Genomic DNA, 21,517 nt, shown 5'->3' with positions numbered 1-21,517 from the left:
TTCCAGGTCATTGATGAAGACATTGAACAAAACCGGCCCCAGGACCAACCCCTGGGGCACTCTGCTTGATACCAGCTAACAACTAAACTTTGAGCCATTGATTACTACTCTCAGAGCCTGATGCTCCAGCCAGTTTTCTATCTATCTTACAGTCCATTCATCCTGCCTTAGCTTGCCTGTGAGAATGTTGTGGGAGACCATACAAAACTATTGCTAAAGTCAAGGTATATCACATCCACTTGTCTCCCTGCATCCACCGAGCCAGTCATCTCATCATAGAAGGCAATCAGGTTGGTCAGGCAAGATTTGCTCCTGGAGAATCTGTTCCTAATCACCTTTTTCTCCTCCAAGGGCTTACAAATGGATTCCTTGAGGATTTACTCCATGATTTTTCATATTCTCCATGGTTCAACCCTTAATGAGAACAAAGCCCTTTTCTTCCACTTTCCCACCCAGAGTACACATTAATGCAGAGTAGAGGCAAGGTGCGAGTGTCCAGTATGGTAAGGGGTGGACCTTGAAGATCTGCAGTCCTGAACTGTTCATTTAACAACATGTGGCTAGAATGAATTAAATGGTAACTGTGCCATCATATGCATTAGATGATCAGCCACAGAATACAGCCCTTTACTGATCAGTATTATAGTCATAAAATACAAAGAAATAGACATGATCCTTGCAAAATAGTACAGATAACTTAAACATTTTGCTTATGAATTTTATTTATTGATTAATTCTATTCCAATGTTAAAAAAGAGTTCGGATTATTTGAACCCTCAGTAGAGGCATATGTTTATTGACTGATTTACTCAGGGCCACCCTAAAATCTTTATTTCTCAGGCTGTATATAAGAGGATTTAACAAAGGGGTCAAGACAGTGTAAAAAAGAGAGAATAGCTTGTTTAGATCTTTTAATACATCATTTTTGGGTAACAGATAGACAGTCATCAAAGCCCCATAGAACATTATAACTACAATAAGGTGAGAGGAGCAGGTGGAAAAGGCTTTTTTCCTCCCGGTGGTAGAAGGGATTTTCAGGATGGTGGCAATGATACAAATATAGGATGTCACGGTGAGCAGAAAGGGAGGCACCGTGCACACGGTGGCAACGATAGACATAGCTGTCTCTGTTGTGTGGGTTTCGCTGCAGGACAGCACTAGCAATGGTGTGTAATCACAGAAGAAATGGTCAATTTTGTTGGACCCACAGAAAGTCAGCTGTGATGCCAAGAATGATGTGAAGCCATTAGCTACAAATCCAATTACCCAAGGCCATGCTGCTAGCTGGATACAGACCTTGGTGTTCATCAAGCCTCCATAATGCAGTGGTTTGCATATTGCTAAGAACCGATCATAGGACATGGCAGATAAGAGATAACACTCGGAACATGCAAAGGAACCGAAAGCATAAAACTGAAAGAAGCAACCACTTAATGAAATCCCATTTTCTTTGTTAAGCAAACTAGCCAACATCCTGGGCAGGATGGTAGAGGTGTAGCAGATCTCCAAGAAGGATAAATTCCCCAGGAAGAAGTACATGGGGGTGCGAAGGCAGTGGTCAGTGACAACTAGGGCAAGAATGACAGCGTTTCCTACCAAGGTCAAAATGTAGATCATGAGGAAGAGCAGGAAGAGAAGGCTCTGGAGGTCATAGACATCACCAAATCCCCGGAAGACAAATTCTGTAATCAAAGTTTGGTTTCCTTGTTCTAGCCCTGCCATGGTCTATATCTGTCAGCAAAGAGGGGAAAAAAAAGTTGAAACGTAAAAGAAAATTTATGCCATCCCTCTTACTTCATATTATACTTACTAATTCCACCTCTTATTACGACCCTTATACACTGTGTGAGATCTCAGACCAACAACCCAAGTGACCTGTTGTTTTTGCTCTGTACAAAGCACTGAGCTATTTTTCCCCCCCCCCACTAGGAAACTTTTGAAAAGTCATCCAGCTATCCAGAAACTCACTGCTATCATCTGTACCATTCTTTCTTCTGTTGTTTTCTTGCAGGCTGCAAGCCTTCCAACAGGAACAAACCAATATTGAGGAGTCCACTACTGGCAATGACCTGCTTTGCAGTTGGGATCTCATAGCTAGCCGACAGGATTTAAGATGTCAGCTTTCAGGGTCGTTCTGACAGATTTAGATATCTAAATCGCTAAAGTCTATGTGTCTTAAGCTGTACATGCCCAAATAGTGCATCCATAGCTGTTAAACTGCAGTTTTTAGCACTCATGCACATTTTACACTTCAGTCCTGGTTAGCCTACAGAGCATGTTGCAAGGGGAAAATAAGATCACTCATGTAAGCATTTCAATCTGGGCAAATCACAATGTGATTGTCAATGGGGCAAAAACCACATGTAACACAATGAATCTCTCAGCTATTATCTCTAGCCAAGTGACTGCTGTACCTGACAGGGAGAGAGAGATTGCTTTCAACAAGAAGGCAAACACAGTTAGGAAGGAAAAATGGGACACAGACTTAAAAAAGGAATGACAAAACTGTGTCTTTCCCAGATTGCACATGTTCTTAGTGATATGCAGGATTATATTACTGCCTTGGACAGTAGGACATCTCCAACAGTCAAGATCTGGTACAATAAAATGCTCGTGCCAGCATCCATGGAGAGAGTTGTGTTCAGCAGTCTTTTTCTTTCCTTTCCTCTTTATTACCTATTATTTCTTATTTATTCTTATGTATATATTATTTCTGGTTTCATATTTCCTTTATTACTTATTATTGAAAGACTTCACAGCTAGCCATAGTTAACATATACATATTTCTGATTTTTGTGTTGCATTAACAAAAAATCAGTAGACAAGGAATCACAGCGGCAGAAACCAGAAAAGTATACAAAGTTTATAGTGAGACACAAAGAATGCAAGAGTCAAAGATCAATAGGCTGACCTACTGATAGGTCAAAAAAAAATACTTTCCAAATTGTATTAAAGAAGCTGTAGTTTAGATGTAATGACAAAACTTCTAAGTAAAGCAGTGGAATAATTTACCTAGGGAGCTCTTGGCACCCCTTTCACTGGAGGTTTTTAAGAAAAAAAAATGTACCAGGGACAATCCAGGTCCTGCTCCTGCATCAGAGGAAAGGGATAGATGAGATGACTTTTTGATGCAACTTTGATAAATCATGTCTATGATTTCTATCTAAAGTATTCACTCTTATCCTCTTTCTCTGTGTCTTCTTCTTTCCTTCTCAGAAAAAAAGTGTTTTTTTTTCTACACTTTAAAGTATTCCTAAAAAAATTAAATAGGTCATGGAAAATGCTGTTATAATTACTCTGTATGAAACACTGCAATGGGAATAGTTTTAACATTTTTAAAATGTCTCTATGGTAATAGGAATAGTGATGAACATTTCCTTTTTGACTAATCATAGTAATAACATATACCATTTTCAAAGCAATTTCCTTTATCAAGGGACAACATATAAATCAACTCATTGCCACTGCCATTACTGTTTTGGCTGACTTTACAGGGCTGCTGAGAAGGATTTATCAACAATTGGAACTGTGTTGTATTAGGCATTGAAGATGCACAGAAAAAAAAAAGGCTCTGAAATGCTTCTCCTCTCAATGCCTAGAAAGGTTCATGCCATCCAATCACTAATAGCCAGGATGAGCAATTTGACTCTTTGTTTTATTAAAAAAAGAATGCAAACTGTTGGCTTACTGCAAAGGCAAGTCCTTTAGGAGCTGGAGGAGCTCACCTCTTCATGGAGCATCACCAAGACTGGGATCTGTACCAGGATACCATTCACTTCTCATCCTTTCAATCTATTTCTCTTCAACAATAAAGAGGCAGCCAAGAGCCTCCAGTTCTTTTGACCTGACCATTATGCTTGTAGTGGCGTAATTGAGAGTGATTGCTGTTCCTGATTCAATACTTATTCCTTCCATGTGAAAGCAATTATGCCCCTGGGAATTCTTAATTACTCAGAAGGAAAACAAGAAATAAACCAATTAAGTTAACAGAACAAAAGCCTAACCTCAAAGGAGTAATAATGAAGCAAGAAAATATTATACTTCTCCAGACATCACTTTCTCATTTTCACCCAGATTCCACCACTCAGCAAGATGGGTGAATGCCTTATAAGCTGTTAAACAAAATCTTAGGAATCCAAGCAGTATTATTTAGGACCCTGATCTTTCATCCTTTATGTGACCAGTGCTCATTTTGCCGTTAACAATCAACACACACCAACCTGAAACCAATAAAGGGAAAATATAAGGTGGTCATACATCTCCCTTGACAATCAAGTGCGAGTAGGGAAACCTGTCTTACATGCAAGACTAGCATGGCTTTTCACACAAACTGACAGGAGACTGGTGCCCCAGGAGATCAGTGAAACAACTGTCCCTTCTCTCTATGGAAGACCCCATTTCTCACAACTGTTGGCCTCTTCCTTCAACATTAACACACGTTTGATTGGAGCAAGCTGGAAAAAGAAATCTATGGATTATGGGAAACTGCAGTACTTCAAAACTTGTTTTCACTTGGAGCTGTTCCAAAAAGTTTTTAAAAAGATAATTTTTCCATGTGGAAAAAATGGTTCATACAGTAGGGCTGCATGAAATGTCATCAGTCGTTTAATTCTGGAAGCGTTTCAGCCCATTTTGGTGCCCGAAACACTGAATCCAAAATGAAACAGAAGGCTCTGAAACATCTCTGAAATTAAATAAAACCATGAGAAACATTTCAGAAACGTGCATATAAGGCTCTGCGTGAAGCCTTTCTCTGCCTTTTATGAGCTGTCTGCCTGGAAGCAACAGCATGTGAAAGGTACTGACTGGCTGCAGTGGCTAGCTTCCTTGCTAGTCTGTCTTCTTGGAAAGGATTGGATACACCTTTCTAATATATTACAAATAGACGTTATATTGCACGTAGATGATACATTGCACACACACACACGTTTTCTCTGCCTGCTGAGTAGGGGGATGAGACAGGATCTGCACCTGCACTCCAGAAACGAGGGTGTAGTGTAATGTGAGATCATTTTGAGGTGGTAGATGATCCCAAGTATACTTTCTGCCTGAACTGCCAATGCAACACCAACCGGGGCAAGGGCAAGGAACACTTCAGCATCACAGGGATGCTGATGCATATCAGGAGTCACCACCCACTTGGACTTGCTCCTTCTCATCCTGGCACCAGTGGAAGTGTGCCCAAAGGGAAGTCCCAATCTCACTCCAAAGCCCCCATCCTGCAGAAGCAGGGGAAGGCCACCCTGGACCAGTGGGGGAAAGGGAGGTGCATTCCCTAGGTGAGGAAGGCCACCCAGAGCACTGAGATGTTTGCTCTGGATGGCCAGTCCTTCTCCTGAGTTGAGCAGCCAGGGTTCAGGTGGCTCATGGAGATCATGGCCCCATCATACTGCATGCCTACACCCATCACCTTCAGCAGGGCAGTGATGCCCTCCCTGTATGAGGCATGCCAGGAGTACTTGAGGGAGGAGCTGCACCAAGAAAGTCCATAGGTGGCCTTTCCCTTCACCTCAGACATCTGGAGCAGCTGGGATGGAGATCATGGGGGATGGAGACCTACCTCTCCCTCACAGGGCACTAGTGCAATCAGTCAGGCTGTTGGTGGGCTCTCCTTCAAGAAGAGGTGATGGATGAGTTCCATACAGCAACCGAGATCATGGAGGCCATGAGCTGCATGGTGCAGAGGTGGCATGTTGGGCAGGGTGAGCTTACATGTAGGTTCATGGCCACTTACAGTGGGGTCAATATAAGCAAGGCGGTCCATGATGCCAATTTTGTTGGCATCTGCTGTGTGGCACACAAGTTCCACCTTACAGTCAGACACTTTGGAGGGAGACAGGACTGCTGGTGAGGGTGCCATCACTACCAGCCAGCTCATTTCAAAATGCGGGAAGCTGGTAGGCTCGTTCTACCAGAGCATCCAGTGGGGAAAGATGCTGCAGGACAAACAGGCAGAGCTCAGTGTCCCACAGCACAAAATCATGCAGGATATGGAGACTTGGTGGAACTCCACATACCTGATGCTTCTTTATCTATTAAACCAATGGCTATTTAACAGGGGCACTGGCAGGGTTGGTGGGAGCAGGGGGCTGCAGATCAGGGGTGACTGTACCTGCCTGTTGTCCAGGGGAGTGTGTCTTTCTTTGCCTGTGAGGGAATGCACACATGTGTTTGTGAAAATGAGGGTGTGTGTGTGTGCGTGCACGCGTGCATGCGCACACATGCATGCATATGTGTGGGTGGGCATTGTAGGCATATTGGGGGAGCAGTTATTTAATTTCCATCTGTTATCTTGTGCATATTAGTACATATGGGGGAGCAGCATGTGTGTGCATGTGTGCGTGCGCAGTACTGTAGGTGTGTGTGTAAATTGTGTTGTGCGTGTGAAAGTATGCGTATGTGTTGGGAGCAGAGGGTGTATGTGTATGTATATGTGCATGTGTGGTGTGTGTATATGGGGGACCAGTGTGTGTGTGTATTTGTGTGTGTCTGAGGGAGCGGTGTGTATGTGTGTGTACATGTGCATTTGTGTATATGTGTGTATGGCAGAGCAGAGTGTGTGTGTGTGTGTGTGTGTGTGTGTGTGCTTGTAGAGAGGGAACCAGAGTTTGCATGTGTGTCTGTTCAGTGATGTAGATGTGGGTGTATGCGCACTTGTGGGTAAAATGTGTTGTGCATGTGAAGGAATGTATGTATGTGGGGGGATGTGTGTATGTGTGAGCGTATGGGGAGAAGAGGGTGTACATGTGTGCAGTGTGTGTCTATGAGGGATCAGTGTGTGTGTGCATGCACATTTGTATATGTATGTGCATGCACATTTGTACATGTATGTGCATGGGGAAGCAGAGTGTGTGTGGATGTGCATGTGGTCTGCGTGTGTACAGAGGACCAGTGTGCGTGTGTGTGTGTGTATACAACGCTGGTTCCATCCATCACCTTATCACGAACCACAGACATGGATGAGGGTCCCCTGCCCTGCCCTGCCCTGCCCTGCCTCACCCCGCCCCAGCTGACTGTGTGTAGCTCCCATGTCCTGGCAGGACTGGGGGAGCATATCCATCATGAGATGCCGGGTGCTGGTGCAGGGGGAGGGAGGCAAGGATGTAGGTGGCTGGATCAGCTTGCATGCTTGGCTCCATGGCCTGCTGCATTTCATCATTGGAAGGGACTCCCGTGTGCACACCCATGTGTGTACACACACACACATGGGTGTACAAGCACAATGCACACAGAGATGTACATACACACACATTACTGTACACGCACAGTATTCTCTCCTGCCCTGAGCATGCACACCTGCACTAGGCTCTGCATCCTTCCCCCCACACAGCCTTTCCTGGTCCTGCTGATAATTCCCCTCCATCCATCACTCAGGAGCTTATTGTCATTCCACAATGGCTGCACCTCCTGAATGGGATTTTGTGCACCTCTCCAGCCTGGTGCAGGGAGCCATCACTCTGCAGGGCCCCAAAAGGTCCCTTTGTCCCCTCAGGCCCCCACTGCTTGTAGCCCCCCACCCCCTTAAGATTAATGACAGCCCATTTCCATGTGTGCAGGGAGCAGAAGGGGGTCATCCACCTCCTCCAACCTGAAAGCCCTGGGCAGGGTATGGCCCCAGAGCTGCAACCCACTGCCCCCTGCCATCACCCACCTGGGGTATGTGCAGCATCCGAGGCAGAGATGAGACTTCCCCTGATGATCCTGGCTCAGGTCTGGGGGAGCAGGGAGGAAAGGGGGGGTCCTGACTTGGCCCTCACCAAGGGGGAAGGGTGTGTGGGCCTCAGGTGCCCGACCTGCACTGAGACCCAGCAAACTCACTCCCCTTGTGATGCAGGGGAGATAACAAAAGAGATGAAGCTTTTTTTACAGCGAACAGCTTGTCATACTGTTTCAAAAGAAAATAAAGGTAGTTGAGTAGTAACCACTGCATTGATGCCCCTAGTGCTAATGTTGCTTTTATTTTTTAATCCTGGCAGGAAGGCAGGGTAACTTCTTCATGCGAACAATGTGACAGAAGATAGTAATCCAGAACAAAAGCCATGCTAAAAGCTAACAGGGCTCATAGTAGAGCTGACATCTTTTATCAGGCCACCAAGATTTTTGCAAAATAAATAAATAAATAAATTGCAAGCTTTCGGGCACAAACACCCTTTATCCGGCATGGGAGAAAAGATTGTCAAAGTTCTGGGTAGAAGTGAAAGTTCATATTTCATAGGATTTCACAGAGAAGTCAGTGGATGGAAAGCTCCTCTGGGCAAGGCAGTTCTTAGCTGATAAAAAGTCTTCCAGCTCTCTTGTGAGGCTGTGATGATGCAAATTAGTAGGGGTGTGCCCTATTCGATTCGGATTCGGATTCAGCCCGAAACGGGGACAGTGATTCGATTTGTTGATGCGGATCACACTCCCTGATTCGATTTGGCTGAATCCGAATCTGAAGATTCGAAGCTTATTCAGAGAATCAGCGATTCAGACATAGACACAGCTTTAAATGTTTTTTCTACATAGCTTGAGGTACCAACTACGGCTCGTGAACGCTGTGATGCTGGGGTGGATGGAGCATCCCACAGGACTATCCCCCCCCCATGCTCAGTTGTGAACCCAAAAGGATGTACTTTCAGTCCATCTCCAGGTCCACCGGGGAATGGACAGGGGCCCTCCCCGCACCCCCTGGCTCAGGAATCAGCAATCGGCCATGAGGGGACCCTGGGTGCTCCCTCCAACCCAGGAGGCACCAGTTGCCAACCCAGGAGGGCCGGGGGGGCCTCCCATGTGCATTCCCCGGTGAACCCAGAAGTGGACCAGAAGTGCTTCTGGTCCACTTTGGGGTCTGCTGCTGAGTGCACTGGTGAGCCCCCCACGCTTCTGTGAGACACTCCATGCGCCCCAGCATCTCAGCACTCACAAGCTACCTGCTACCTAGAGGTATGTAGAAAAATCATTTAAAGCCATGTCTATGTCTGAAATGCTGAATCTTTCCAAATCTCTCTGATTCAATTTGGAGAGATTAAAGGGTCCTCTGATTCAATTCAGATTGGGAGATTCAGCCACCGGATTAGGACGAATCTCTGCCAAATTGAATCAGGGACTGAAGCTTCACACAGCCCTACAAATTAGTTTGAACAAAGGCAGGAGCATGCTCAGGTTTCAGGTGGTCGCAGCTGCTTCAGACATAGGCTGTGGAGTTGTGTGGCCGCCCAGGCCGTGGCCCGATCAACTTTTAGCACATTAATTTAGCTAGCTATGCAGTTAAAAAATAGCTACACAGTTTTAACCAGAATGACAATTGCGCATTTGTGGGTTATATAAATTAACATGCTAAAAGTTGGTTGGGCCATGGCCCAGGTGGTCTACCCCATCCCTATGGCTTCAGACATTTTAAAGAGAAAAATTAATTATTGCCTTTTTCAAGCCAAGCTCCATCTCTAGAGAGACTGAGATTTTCTCCCCCTCGCCCCCATCCCCTGTCCCACCCAGAGACTGGAGAGATTTCTGGGAACACACACACAATCCTGATCCACAGCCCCATGACCCCCCAAGCTCTGCTGATGCCCCAAACTCCCAACCCACAGCCCCTTGCCCCAACATGGCTACCAGCCGGTGTTTTGGGAACTGTTGTTCTACCTAGCGGCAGCCGTATTGAAAATGAACCAGAAAAGGAAATTTTACCCACATGGATGTAGCACAGGTGGCCCCCAGCTCTGCCAGAGGGGCCCCAGCTGGTCCTGTCCTAACCAGGCTGGAGCACGGTGTATCTTGCAGGCAGCAGCGTATGTCTGGCCCCACTGCAGGTTGGTGGGAAGAGGAGGGGAGGTTTGTAGCACCCGGCCCTGAGATGGGGCTGCTGTGTTGTGCCAGTTCAAAGCACCATCTGATGGAGAAAGAGGCTCGTTACATGTCTTTGAGTGGTTTTGCTTGCATGACACAAATCCATAGATAGGGAGGTGAAAGCAGCAGTGACGCAAACTAAAATATGTCCGAGCAGCTTCCATTTAACATGTCAAAAAGAGTTTTAAAGCAGTGGGAAATCCCGATCATGCAAACAGAAATGCAGCAGTGTAAATGGGAAATCTTGTGACGTGTACAAATGCTCAGTGTGCCTGGGTGCCTGAAGGGGAAAGTGAGCCCAGAAGTGCTGCCTGGTTTGCAGTGGCAATTTGCTTTCCCTCTGTGGCTCAACTGTGTAATAGCTCTGTGGGCTTGGAGAGGCCATGCACAGGCAGAGAGGAGTGCATGGAGGTGTGTACAGAGGAATTTGTATTTTCCACAGGTCTGGAACGGACACAGCCTCTGCAGAGTGCGAGACACCTGGACTTGCGTGGGACAGCCCGAGGTGGCTGGAGCCCATGAGTTTGTGATGAGAGGAATGGGGGACTGCCCCACCCTCCATCCATTGGGCAATAGTCAGAGTGCCCGGCTATTAGTTGTATAGGGGATTAATACAATGAGTATTTAACATAGTGCATAAGTTATTGTTTCAGCATTTGTTATCTTGACTACCCCTTAAGTGTAAATAGTTATCAACTGTCCTTTTTTTGTATGAACCCAACTTTGTGTATTATAAGTAGAGTATTGCAAACTTTTGATAGTATTTAATATTTGCTTGCATATAGAAATTACTTTCGGTATATAATTAAATTTCTGTAAATAGTTACTCTTGAGTCTGAAAGATCTCTCCATTGTGAAAGGGATCTCCTCCTCTCAGGGACCCTCTGGCCACTCCTAGGTGAGCTGAGCAGGGGTAAATCTACCTGGCAGATAAATCCCAAACATCTGGATACAACCGTGTCCCAAACATCTGGACACAACCGTGGGTAGTGTCATGTGCCAAGGGTTACATACTGATCAGTATTATAGTCATAAAATAGAAAGAAATACACATGATGCAGATCATTTAAACATCGTGCTGATGAGTTTTTATTTATTTGTTGCTTCTGTTTCAGTATTAAAAAAGAGTTTGGATTCTTTGAATTCTCAGTAAAGGCACACGTTTACTGGCTGAGTTACTCAGGGCTGCCCTAAAATCCTTATTTCTCAGGCTGTATATAAGGGGATTTAACAAAGGGGTCAAGACAGTGTAAAAAAGAGAGAGCAACTTGTTTACATCTTTTAATACATCATTTTTAGGTAACAGATAGACAATCATCAAAGCCCCATAGAATATTGTAACCACAACAAGGTGAGAGGAGCAGGTAGAAAAGGCTTTTTTCCTCCCGGTGGTAGAAGGGATTTTCAGGATGGTGGCAATGATACAAATATAGGATGTCATGGTGAGCAGAAAGGGAGGCACTGAGCACACAGTGGCAATGATGGACATAACTGTTTCTGTTGTGTGGGTGTCACTGCAGGACAGCACTAGCAATGGTGTGTAATCACAGAAGAAATGGTCAATTTTGTTGGGCCCACAGAAAGTCATCTGTGATGCCAAGAATGATGTAAAAGCATTCGCCACAAATCCACTTAACCAAGTCCATGCTGCTAGCTGGATACAGAACTTGTTGTTCATCAAAGCTCCATAATGCAGTGGTTTGCATATTGCTAAGAACCGATCATAGGACATGGCAGATAAGAGATAACACTCGGAACATGCAGAGGAACCGAAAGCATAAAACTGAAAGAAGCAACCACTTAATCCCATTTTCTTTGTTAAGCAAACTAACCAACATCCTGGGCAGGATGGTGGAGGTGTAGCAGATCTCCAAGAAGGATAAATTCCCCAGGAAGAAGTACATGGGGGTGTGAAGGCGGTGCTCAGTGACAACTAGGGCAAGAATGACAATGTTTCCTACCGAGGTCAAAATGTAGATCATGAGGAAGCGTGGGAAGAGAAGGCTCTGGAGGTCATGGAGTTCACCAAATCCCAGGAAGACAAATTCTGTGACATATGTTTGGTTTCCTTGTTTGGGGCCTGCCATGGTCTTTTTCTGTCAGGGAAAAAAAACACACCAAAAACAGGTTAAAACATAAAAGTAAATTTATGTCATCCCTTCTACTTAATATTATACCTTCTTCTTCTACCTCTCCTTATGACCCTGAAACAGGCTATGAGATCCCAAGCACCCATGCGGCCTAATGTTTTTACTCTGTAGAAACCGGTCATCTGTGTTTTTCCATGTTTGAAAAATCACCTAGCTATCCAGGAACACTCTTCTATCATCTTTACCCTTCTTTCTTTTTTTTATTGTATTCTTGCAGGTAGCACTTCCTCCAACAGGAAGAAAACAATAATGAGGAGTCCACTATTGATAACGACCTGCCCCGTGGTCAGGATTTCATAGCTAGCAGACAGGGTGTAAGTTGTCCAATTTCAGGATATTTCAAATAGATTTGGGTATCTAAATCCCTGAAGTCTGCACCTTAGGTAGTACGAGCCTAAGCAGTGCATCCATAGCTGTTAAACTGCAGTTTTTTGCACTCATGCACATTTTACATTTCAGTCCTGCCTCTGCTAGGGTACAGAGCATGTTGCATGAGGAAATAAGATCACTCATGTAATCATTTAAACCTGGGCAAATCCCAAAGTGTCAGTGGGGCAAAGACCACATGTAGCCCAATGAACCTCTCGGCTGTTACCCCCAGCCAAGCAACTACTGTACCTGCACAGGAAGTCAAACACTTGCTTTCTACAAGAAGGCAAACAGAGTTAGGAAGGAAAAATGAGACGCACAGATTTAGAAAAGGAATGACAAACTACATCCTTCCCAGATTGCACACAAATTGGGAGCCTTTTTAGTGACATGCAGGATTAGATTACCATCTTGGAAAGTAGGACTTCTCTAATGGTTCAAATATGGTACAATGAAATGGTGCTGCCAGTATCTATAGAGAGTCATAATTCAGCAGGCTCAACTGCTTCAAAACATTTGGAAAGAGTTTTTTGTAGATTATTGTAACTAAATTATTAGCCTTTGTGCACCTCTCTCTCTTTCTCCTGTCTCTTCCTCTTCCTACCTCGTTTTTTCTTCCTTTTCTTCTTTATAATGTATCGGTCATCATTTATTTATTATTACTGTTGTTATTTATTTCTGTATTACTTACTGTTGCTATTTCCTTCATTACTTATTATTGAAATGCATACATATTTCACAGCTTGCCCTGTACACTTAATATATTTCTGTTTTCTGTGTTGCATTAAAAAAATCAATAGAAAAGGAATAACAGAAGCAGAAAGCACACAAAGATTTTACTGAACCATAAAGCATGCAATTCAAATGTGATCTTGTTGTAAAAAAAAAAATCAAATTTCATTCTGGGATTCAATAACAGGAATGGCAACAGCGGTGCATATAAGATACAGGAGACAATCATCCTACTCTGTTAGCTAAAGCACTGTGTCCAGTTTCGGGCAACACAGTTTAAGAAAGAGAAAAAATTAAGAGAGTCTAGAATTGGCAAGACTAATGTTAAGAGGTTTGGAAGCAATGACCTAAGTGGGAAATTTGAAGGAGCCGGAGTTAACTTCTCTAGAAAAAAAAAAAAAAAAAAAAAAGCAGGGTTCCTCTAATATCATAACAGTTTCCAAATAAATGGATATTTGTTATAAAAATGACAGTGTTCAGTTGTTCACTGTGTCCACTACTGACAGGACAAGAAATACTTGTCTAATTGAATTAAAGAAGCTGTAGCTTAGATACTAGGGCAAAACTTCTAAGTAGAGCAGTAGAACAGCTTACCTTGGGAGCTCCTGGCACCCCTTTCACTGGAGGTTTTTAAGAACAAATTAAAGATCTACCAGGGACAATTCAGATATATTGGTCCTGCCTCAGAGCAAAGGGATAGATGAGATGACTTTCTGATGCAACTTTGAACACATCATTTCTATTTCTATCTAAACCGCTCTCTCATTCTCTTTAACTTTGTCTTTCTCTCCCCCTCTCTCAAAATAGGCACTTTTTTCTACACTTTTTAAAGTTTTTTTTTACTAGCAAAACTAAATTGTTCAGGGGAAAACAAACCTATTTTATTTATTTTTATGCAATGGAAGTACTTTTAACATTTAAAGGCTCCAATAATGCAATTACTGGAAGGTTTGATGAAACTCAATAAAGGCCAGTGAAGAGTCATGCCGTTAGAAGAAACACATGCACAAAAACACTTAGAGGTATTACTGTCTAAGCTGTAGTAAGTAGATGGAATGAAAGATTTGATTTAATGAAAATTTGTCTTTTTAACCAGTCACAGTAATAAGGACTACCATTTTCTTAGCAATTTTCTTTACCAAGGCACTACACATATATCAGCTCACTGCCATGGCCATTCTTGTTTGGTTTGCTTTCCAGGGCTGCTGAGAAAGATTTATCAACAATCAGGACTCTGTTATACAAGGCATTGCCCATACACAGAAAAAAAGGCTCCTAAATGCTAGAAAGGCTCAAACAATCCTAACACTAAGAGGTGAAGATGAGCAATTCAACCTTTTTCTTTATTAAAAAAAAACTGCCAAAAGCTGTCTTACCTCAAAGGCGAGTCTTTTAGGAGCTGGAATCCAAGAGGTCACCTCTTCATGCAGTATCACCAAGATCAAGATACATGCTGTGTCCACCTTCACTTCCCAGAAAGTCTCTTTTTTTTCTACTAATGAAGAAGCAGCTAAGATCCATCAGTTTTTTTCGACCGGTGCATTGCCCTTGTAATGGAGTAAATGAAAGTAATTGTTCCTGAATCAATACTTATTCTTTCCACGTGAAGGGAAAATATTTTGATGGTAATTTTTAATGATTCAGAAGGACAACAATAAATAAACCAATCAAGTTAACAGAACCAAAGGTCTAACCTCAAAGGGGTAAGAAGGAAGAGAAAAAAAAGTTGTACCTCTCCAGACATCACTTTCTCATTTTCACTCAGATTCCATTACGCGCCAAGTTGGATGAATGCCTTATAAACTTTCAAATAAAATCTTAGGAACCCAAGCAGTAATATTTAGGGCCCTGATCCTGCATCCTTTATGTGACCAGTTCTCCTTTTCCCTTTTATTATCAGCACTCACCAGCCTGAAACCAATAAAGGGAAAAAATAAGGTAGGTGTGCATCTTCCCTGACTATCAAGTACAAGTAGGGAAACCTGGCTTACATGCAACGATGGCTTGGGTTTTCATACAGACTGACAGGAGACTTGTGCCCCAAGAAATCAATGAAACAACTGTTCCTGAAGCTTCATGGAAAACCCCTACCATTCAGAACGATAGGCCTCTTCCTTTAGGCATTAGCACACATTTGAATGGAGCAAGCTACAAAAAAAAAAAAAAAAAAAAAGAATCTATGAATTATGGGAAATTGCATGGTTTTGACATTTCTTTTCATTCCAAGCTGTTCAAAAAAGCTTATTTTTTTCCCTGTGGGAAAAAAGTCCAGACAGAACTTTTGAATCCTAAGGGACCTCAAGGGATTACGTTGTTCAACCTCCTACTCAAGACAGGATCAACCCTTTCTAAACTTTTCCAGACAAGTGCCTGTCCAACCTCCATTTAAAAACTTTCAAAGACAGAGATTGCATAACCTTAAAGTTAGAATGATGTCTTTAATATTTTACTTAAATCTGTGGCCACTTATGTGTCTATCACCCTCCCCTTTATAACCGTACATCAGGTAGTTGCAGAATGTTATTAAATCCTCTCTGTCTTCAAATACCTGAAGTGCAGTTATACAGAGGATTGCGATAGATTTCATAATGGTCATAAATCTGGCTCCCATCTGTATCATTAGATAGTTTTCTCTTCTGTAGGCTAACTAATCACAGTTCTTTGACCTTTTCTCATATGTCACGTTTTCAAGGCCTCTAACAATTTTTGTTTCTTTACACTGAGCTCTTTCTAATTTATTCCAAGCCTTTCTGTAAATTTAATGTCCAAAACTGAACACGTTGCTCTAGGGTAGACCTCACTGGCCCTGAACAGAGTGGAAGAAAGAATCCTTTTCTTTTACTAATAAACAACATTTGTGGTAATACAGGGTGTTTATAAGCTTCTTTTTCAACTTTAATAACTTTGGATGTACACATGATAGAAGCAAACTGTCAATGGCAATTGAAAGCATACTTCCTTAAGTTTTAACACAATACAACATAGACTTCAACATAACCACCATCTCTCATGCTACATCTTTCAATTTGATTTCCCAATTCATAGAAAACATTTTCCAGTTGCTGATGAGTGATTTCATAAATTGCATGATCCTTGCCCTAGGCACAGCTTACACTATGCTAAAATTATGCTTTCAATTGCATTTGACAGTTTTCTTCTATCATGCGTATATCCAAAGTTATTAAAATTTAAAATTGCACAAGGACTTTATAAACACCCTGTGCAACTCTGCACCCATTTTTGCTTTGTAACAACTGTACACTGTTGGCTTACTTTCAGTTTATGATCCATCATAACCCCTTAGTCCTTTTCTACAGTCCTGCAGTTTAGATAGTAATTTGTCTAATTCATAGATTCATAGACGTAGGGTTGGAAGGGACCTTGCAGATCTTCTAGTCTGACCCCCTGCTGTGGGCAGGAGATAAAACTGGGCTCAAATGATCCCAGCCAGGTAATCATCAAGCTTCCTCTTAAAGATACCCAAAATAGGAGCCAGCACTACTTACCTTGGAAGTGGGTTCCAGATCCTGGCCGCCCTGACTGTGAAGTAGTGCCTTCTAATGTCTAGTCTGAACTTACTCTCTAACAACTTATAGTCGTTATTCCTTGTTACTCCAAGAGGCGCTCAGGGGCACAAGGTCTCACCCATTCCCTGCTGATCCCCCCTAGTAAGTTTATAGATGGACACCAGGTCCCCTCTCAGCCTTCTCTTTTGAAGGCTGAACAGGTTCAAGTCCCATAGCCTCTCCTCGTATGGTCTGCCCTGCTGCCCCCGATCATGTGGGTGGCCCTCCTTTGGACCCTCTCAATGCTGTCCACATCCCTCCTGAAGTGCAGCGCCCAGAACTGGACACAGTACTCCAACTGTGGCCTGACCAGTGTCGCACAGAGGGGGAGGATCACCTCCTTGGCCCTGCTTGAGATGCATCTGTGGATGCACGACAAAGTGCGGTTAGCCCTACTGACCGTATCCTCGCATTGGCAGCCCATGTTCATCTTGGAATCAATAATGACTCCAAGATCTAATTGTTTTTGTACACGTTTGTTCTAAGTGCATGACTCTTCATTAGCCTTTACTGAGTTTCATTAGATTAAGTTCAGACCACTTATCAAGGTCATTCTGAATCCTAATTTTATCCTCAAAAGCATCTGCAACTCCACCCAGCTTTGTGATATTTGCAGATTCTCTAGCAATGCAAAATTATATTGATATACTACCTCTATGAAGGATGGACTGGTGCCTGTGTAGAAGTGAGGAGATCTTGGCTTCTCTGCTGACACCTCAGCAGGTTACCTCTGCCCCACCTCTCCAGCCTTTCTAGACGTGGTCCCCAGGTGGCAGACTCCCCCTCTCTCCATACTCTGGAGTTTCATACCAGTGGACTGCAGTGCACTCTAACATTTTGACAGTCACTGTGGTTCTCAAAGTAGGTCTTCAAAGCAGTCATCATGTCCTCTCTCCTTTACAGATATGAAATGTGTTTTGAGGTAAAGAAACTTGCTCTTGAAGCAGAGAATATGTAGCCTAAGAAGGAAAAGGAAAGGTATCCCAGCTGGCAACCTACTTTTCCCTGCAGAAAGACCTGCAACTTTTGCAGATGGATCTGTAGCCTGAAGACTAGGCCCTTAAATCCTCTTAGGACCTATCAGTAAGCTGTGGTAGAGAGCATAAGTGAATCAAGGGATGCCACCATGGCTGTTTCCCTGGGTGTAGGAAGGTCACTCCCATGAGTCTTGGAGGTGGGGTTGACTTGGCTACAGTACCACCCCCTGGTCAGTAGAGCTCAGGAGGCAGAAAGATTGTCCACACAGAAAAAAAACAGCAAGGGAAGGGGTATTGCATCCTGGGATGCTCAAGTACTGAAACTTGATTGCCTTATCTCTGGGGAGTGGACATGCATTCATGTAATGTGAGCTGGGTAATGTGGATCACAGATAAACCTACCCTGGATGACTGAACAGTGCTTTAAACTAGCTTTCATGTTTTAATGTGTGGACAATGCAAGTTTTAAGAGCTCCCTGAGGACCCTAAAATTAATGTCTAACAAAGCCCAAAGCTTATAGTCTGCCACAGGCCAGCTGGGCACTGTGAGTATATCAATTCAGTTGCAGACTGACTGAACACTGCAACTTTATTAGCCACTGGGCTTTTTAGTTTGGGATCGAAGAGGAGATGTTGGGAAGGAAAGCAACGACAAGTTGCACTTATGAAAAAGAATGAATTTTATTTATAACAACAAAAGATATAGTTTGCACATGTGACAGTTAGTAAAAAAGTTAAGCTAATAAAGAGACAACATAACAATACAAGTTAAAATTGACAGTGATAATAAAAACAGATAGAGAGAAATCAACCAAGAGTTCCCACTTGGTTAGTAACTTACTGATAGTCTCTCAGCTAGAAACACGCCAAGTAGATTCAGCGAAGTCAGGCATCTCCGATTTATGCTGTCAGAAGGAGAACCAGAGGAGGACCCTCAGTCAGGTCCTGGTCTTCGTTCACACAGGAAATAAGAGAGATCCAGGGGAATGGAACAGCAATGACCCTTCTGTTCCATCCTTCCTGAGGGTTACTTAGCTTGCGTGTACTTTTGTATCTTCTTTCTGCTAATTTTTTGGTTATATAGCTATTCATAATGTTACTCTATAGCTGTTATCTTACGGGGTTAAAAGGTGTTAGAAATCATTGCAATACGTTACTGCCCAAGCTTGGGTTTACCCAATAAGCAAATCACACTACATTACTTTGGGGTCTGAGATTAACATGTTCTCACTTAAGTTCATTTTACTGTCTCTAAGCAGAAAAAGATTATAAAATTAGCTAAGTCTGTGGTTATATCCTTTAGTTCTGCTTTTTAAAAGTCATGCTGTTTCAAGGTTAATATACAAGTTATATATAATTCTTGTGGGTTATACTCCAGACAGACAAAAAAAAACAAGTTTCATAAGTTTTATTTCAGATATCTTCAAAAAGCATTTCTTTGTTATAACCTGCTCATTAACCATTTGGGTTATAGCTATCACAATAGTCCTTCTCCAGGTCTTTCACTCCAGCCCCTCCATAAGATCAAGCTTCTCTGGATTCAAGTCCACATTGATCAGGAAACAACAATTACAGAAGGACTGCATAGACTTTCAAGTGGAACTTCTAAACCACGTATACTTTATTCATAGGATAAAGGGAGGGAGAAAACACAGGCCTGCATGCAAAACTCCCCTATTCCTGCTGCTTTACCTTCTATGGGAACCCTCTGGGTCTTGGCCAGTGTCCTGAACCCTGAATTCCCATTTTCTGTTCAGTACCCACTGCTACAAATGGTCACTTCCTTTTACATGTCCTCCACAGTTCAATCTTTAATTAGACCAAAGCCCTTGTATTCCACTTTCCCACCCAGAGCACAAGTCAATACAGAGTAGAGGCAATGAGTGAGTGTCCAGTATGGTAAGAGGTTAACCTTAAAGGACTGCAGTCCTGGACTGTTCACTTAGGGCATTTATAGATCTGCTCTGGGAGGTGGCAGGGTGCTTTAGTTAGCCCATCTCCAAGAGCCACACTAATTAAAGCCCCTGGAGCATCATGTGTATTGGCATTCTCAAGCTGGAAAAGGTGGAAGGTGCTTTGAACTAAAGTTTGTTGAATGAGCTTTAGTTTAAAGTGCTCCACCACCATTTTTCAATTCGGCGACACTGATATACATGATGCTGGAGTCTGCTGGAGCATGTCAGAGCAGCCTCCCTGCATGTATATAGGAGCACACAGACTTTATAAATGTAGTATATAGGAACCCTTAACTAACTGTGGCTAGTATTAATGAACTTTAACCTTTCTAGAGATACATCACATGATCAGCCACAGAACATAGCCATATACTGATCAACATTATAGTCATAAAATACAAAGAAATAGACATGATGCTTGTAAAATACCACCACAGATCGTTTAAACATTATGTCCATGAGTATTTATTTATTTATTGTTTCTGTTCCAGTATTAAAAAGAGATTGGATTCTTTGAGTCCTCAGTAAAGGTACACATTTACTGACTGAGTTACTCAGGGCTGCCCTAAAATCCTTATTTCTCAGGCTGTATATAAGGGGATTTAACAAAGGGGTCAGGACGGTGTAAAAAAGAGAGAACAGCTTGTTTTGGTCTCTTAATACATCGTTTTTAGGTAATAGATAGACAGTCATCAAAGCCCCATAGAATATTGTAACCACAAGAAGGTGGGCAGAGCAGGTGGAAAAAGCTTTTTTCCTCCCGGTGGTAGAAGGGATTTTCAGGATGGTGGCAATGATACAAATATAGGATGTCACGGTGAGCAGAAAGGGAGGCACCGTGCACACAGAGCCAATGAAAGACATAGCTATTTCTGTTGAGCGGGTGTTGCTGCAAGAGAGCACTAGCAATGGAGTATAATCACAAAAGAAATGGTCAATTTTGTTGGATCCACAGAAAGTCAACTGTGATGCCAGCATGGATGTTGTGAAGATAGGAGACATAAATCCAGATATCCAAGATCCTACTGCCAATTGGATGCGGAACCTGCTATTCATAAGGGCTCCATAATGCAGGGGCTTGCATATTGCTAAATAACGGTCATAAGACATGACAGATAAAAGATAACACTCTGAGCACGCCAAGGAAGCAAAGACATAAAATTGAAAGAAACATCCAGAAAGAGAAATTCCATTTTCTTTTGTCAGCAAACTGAGAAGCATCTTGGGCAGGATGGTGGAGGTGTAGCAGATCTCCAAGAAGGACAAATTCTCAAGGAAAAAGTACATGGGGGTGTGGAGTTGCTGATCAGTTTCAACTAAGGCAACAATGAGGGTGTTTCCAACCAGGGTCAAAATGTAGGTCACAAGGAATAGCATGAAAAGAAAAGTCTGCAGTTCAGGGAGGTCACCAAATCCCAGGAGAATAAATTCTGTGACAAATGTTTGATTTCCCTGTTCCGGGTCTGCCATGCTTCCCACTCCCCCCCCCCCCCCCCCCCGGTTAGTCACTAAACTCTAAAATACAAATGTTAAAACATGGCATTAACTTTTCATCTAGTTTAATCTACTTATTGAGCTGACTTCCCCCTCCTTTCTCTTACAAGTTAAAAAAAAAACTACTGTGAATTTCCTCAAACTTAAGGAAACAATATTTCCATGCATTTTACCTTACTGCCCATGTTTCAAGTAGACAGCAATAATTCTTTATATATATATATATATATATATATATATATATATATATATATATATATAATAAGCATGTTGTTATATTGTCCTTACCCCATTAAATGGAAAGCTCATCCAAGTTATACGTACTAACTTTAAGTCATATTTCATATTTACATCCAAAACCAGCATGTCTTTCGACAGAAAGTTATTCTTATTAAAAAGACTAACATAATCACAGTAAAGGAAAATGCTCTGGCATCATCCTAAGGTGG

The 21,517-nt window shown here is 42.7% G+C and overlaps 2 protein-coding genes across 3 annotated transcripts; both read right to left on the bottom strand.

Annotated features, from left to right (window-relative positions):
- Nucleotides 1–715: 715 nt before the first annotated feature.
- On the bottom strand, nucleotides 716–3,957 carry LOC132243824 (olfactory receptor 6F1-like). Of its 2 annotated transcripts, none has more exons than XM_059714276.1 (2): nucleotides 3,689–3,957; nucleotides 716–1,731 (listed from the first exon to the last, which is right to left on the bottom strand). In XM_059714276.1, exon 2 carries the CDS (start codon nucleotides 1,720–1,722, stop codon nucleotides 748–750), a length of 975 nt encoding a protein of 324 aa, XP_059570259.1. In that variant the 5' UTR covers nucleotides 1,723–1,731; nucleotides 3,689–3,957; the 3' UTR covers nucleotides 716–747. The 2 variants fall into 2 exon arrangements, with proteins under 2 accessions (XP_059570259.1, XP_059570260.1); XM_059714277.1 differs by having other exon boundaries at nucleotides 3,726–3,957.
- Nucleotides 3,958–5,613: 1,656 nt separating this feature from the next.
- LOC132243671 (olfactory receptor 6F1-like) lies at nucleotides 5,614–20,861 on the bottom strand. Its single transcript, XM_059714062.1, has 4 exons — nucleotides 20,238–20,861; nucleotides 11,658–11,921; nucleotides 5,735–5,908; nucleotides 5,614–5,670 (listed from the first exon to the last, which is right to left on the bottom strand). The coding sequence occupies exons 1-4, from the start codon at nucleotides 20,859–20,861 to the stop codon at nucleotides 5,614–5,616; spliced, it is 1,119 nt and encodes a 372-aa protein (XP_059570045.1).
- Between the last annotated feature and the right edge of the window lie 656 nt (nucleotides 20,862–21,517).

Source organism: Alligator mississippiensis, chromosome 11 (assembly GCF_030867095.1).
Source record: "Alligator mississippiensis isolate rAllMis1 chromosome 11, rAllMis1, whole genome shotgun sequence".
Lineage (NCBI taxonomy): Eukaryota > Metazoa > Chordata > Crocodylia > Alligatoridae > Alligator > Alligator mississippiensis.
This window is presented reverse-complemented; position numbering and strand designations above follow the sequence as displayed.

Coding starts and splice junctions, on each gene's coding strand:
- LOC132243824 (XM_059714276.1), bottom strand. CDS start 1,722: ATGGCAGGGCTAGAACAAGGAAACCAAACTTTGATTACAGAATTTGTC.
- LOC132243671 (XM_059714062.1), bottom strand. CDS start 20,861: ATGTACTTTTTCCTTGAGAATTTGTCCTTCTTGGAGATCTGCTACACC. Junction 5,909..11,657: donor CCATCCTGCCCAGGATGTTG/GTTAGTTTGCTT, acceptor ATGCTCTGGTAG/AACGAGCCTACCAGCTTCCC. Junction 5,671..5,734: donor TTGCTTATATTGACCCCACT/GTAAGTGGCCAT, acceptor TGCACCATGCAG/CTCATGGCCTCCATGATCTC.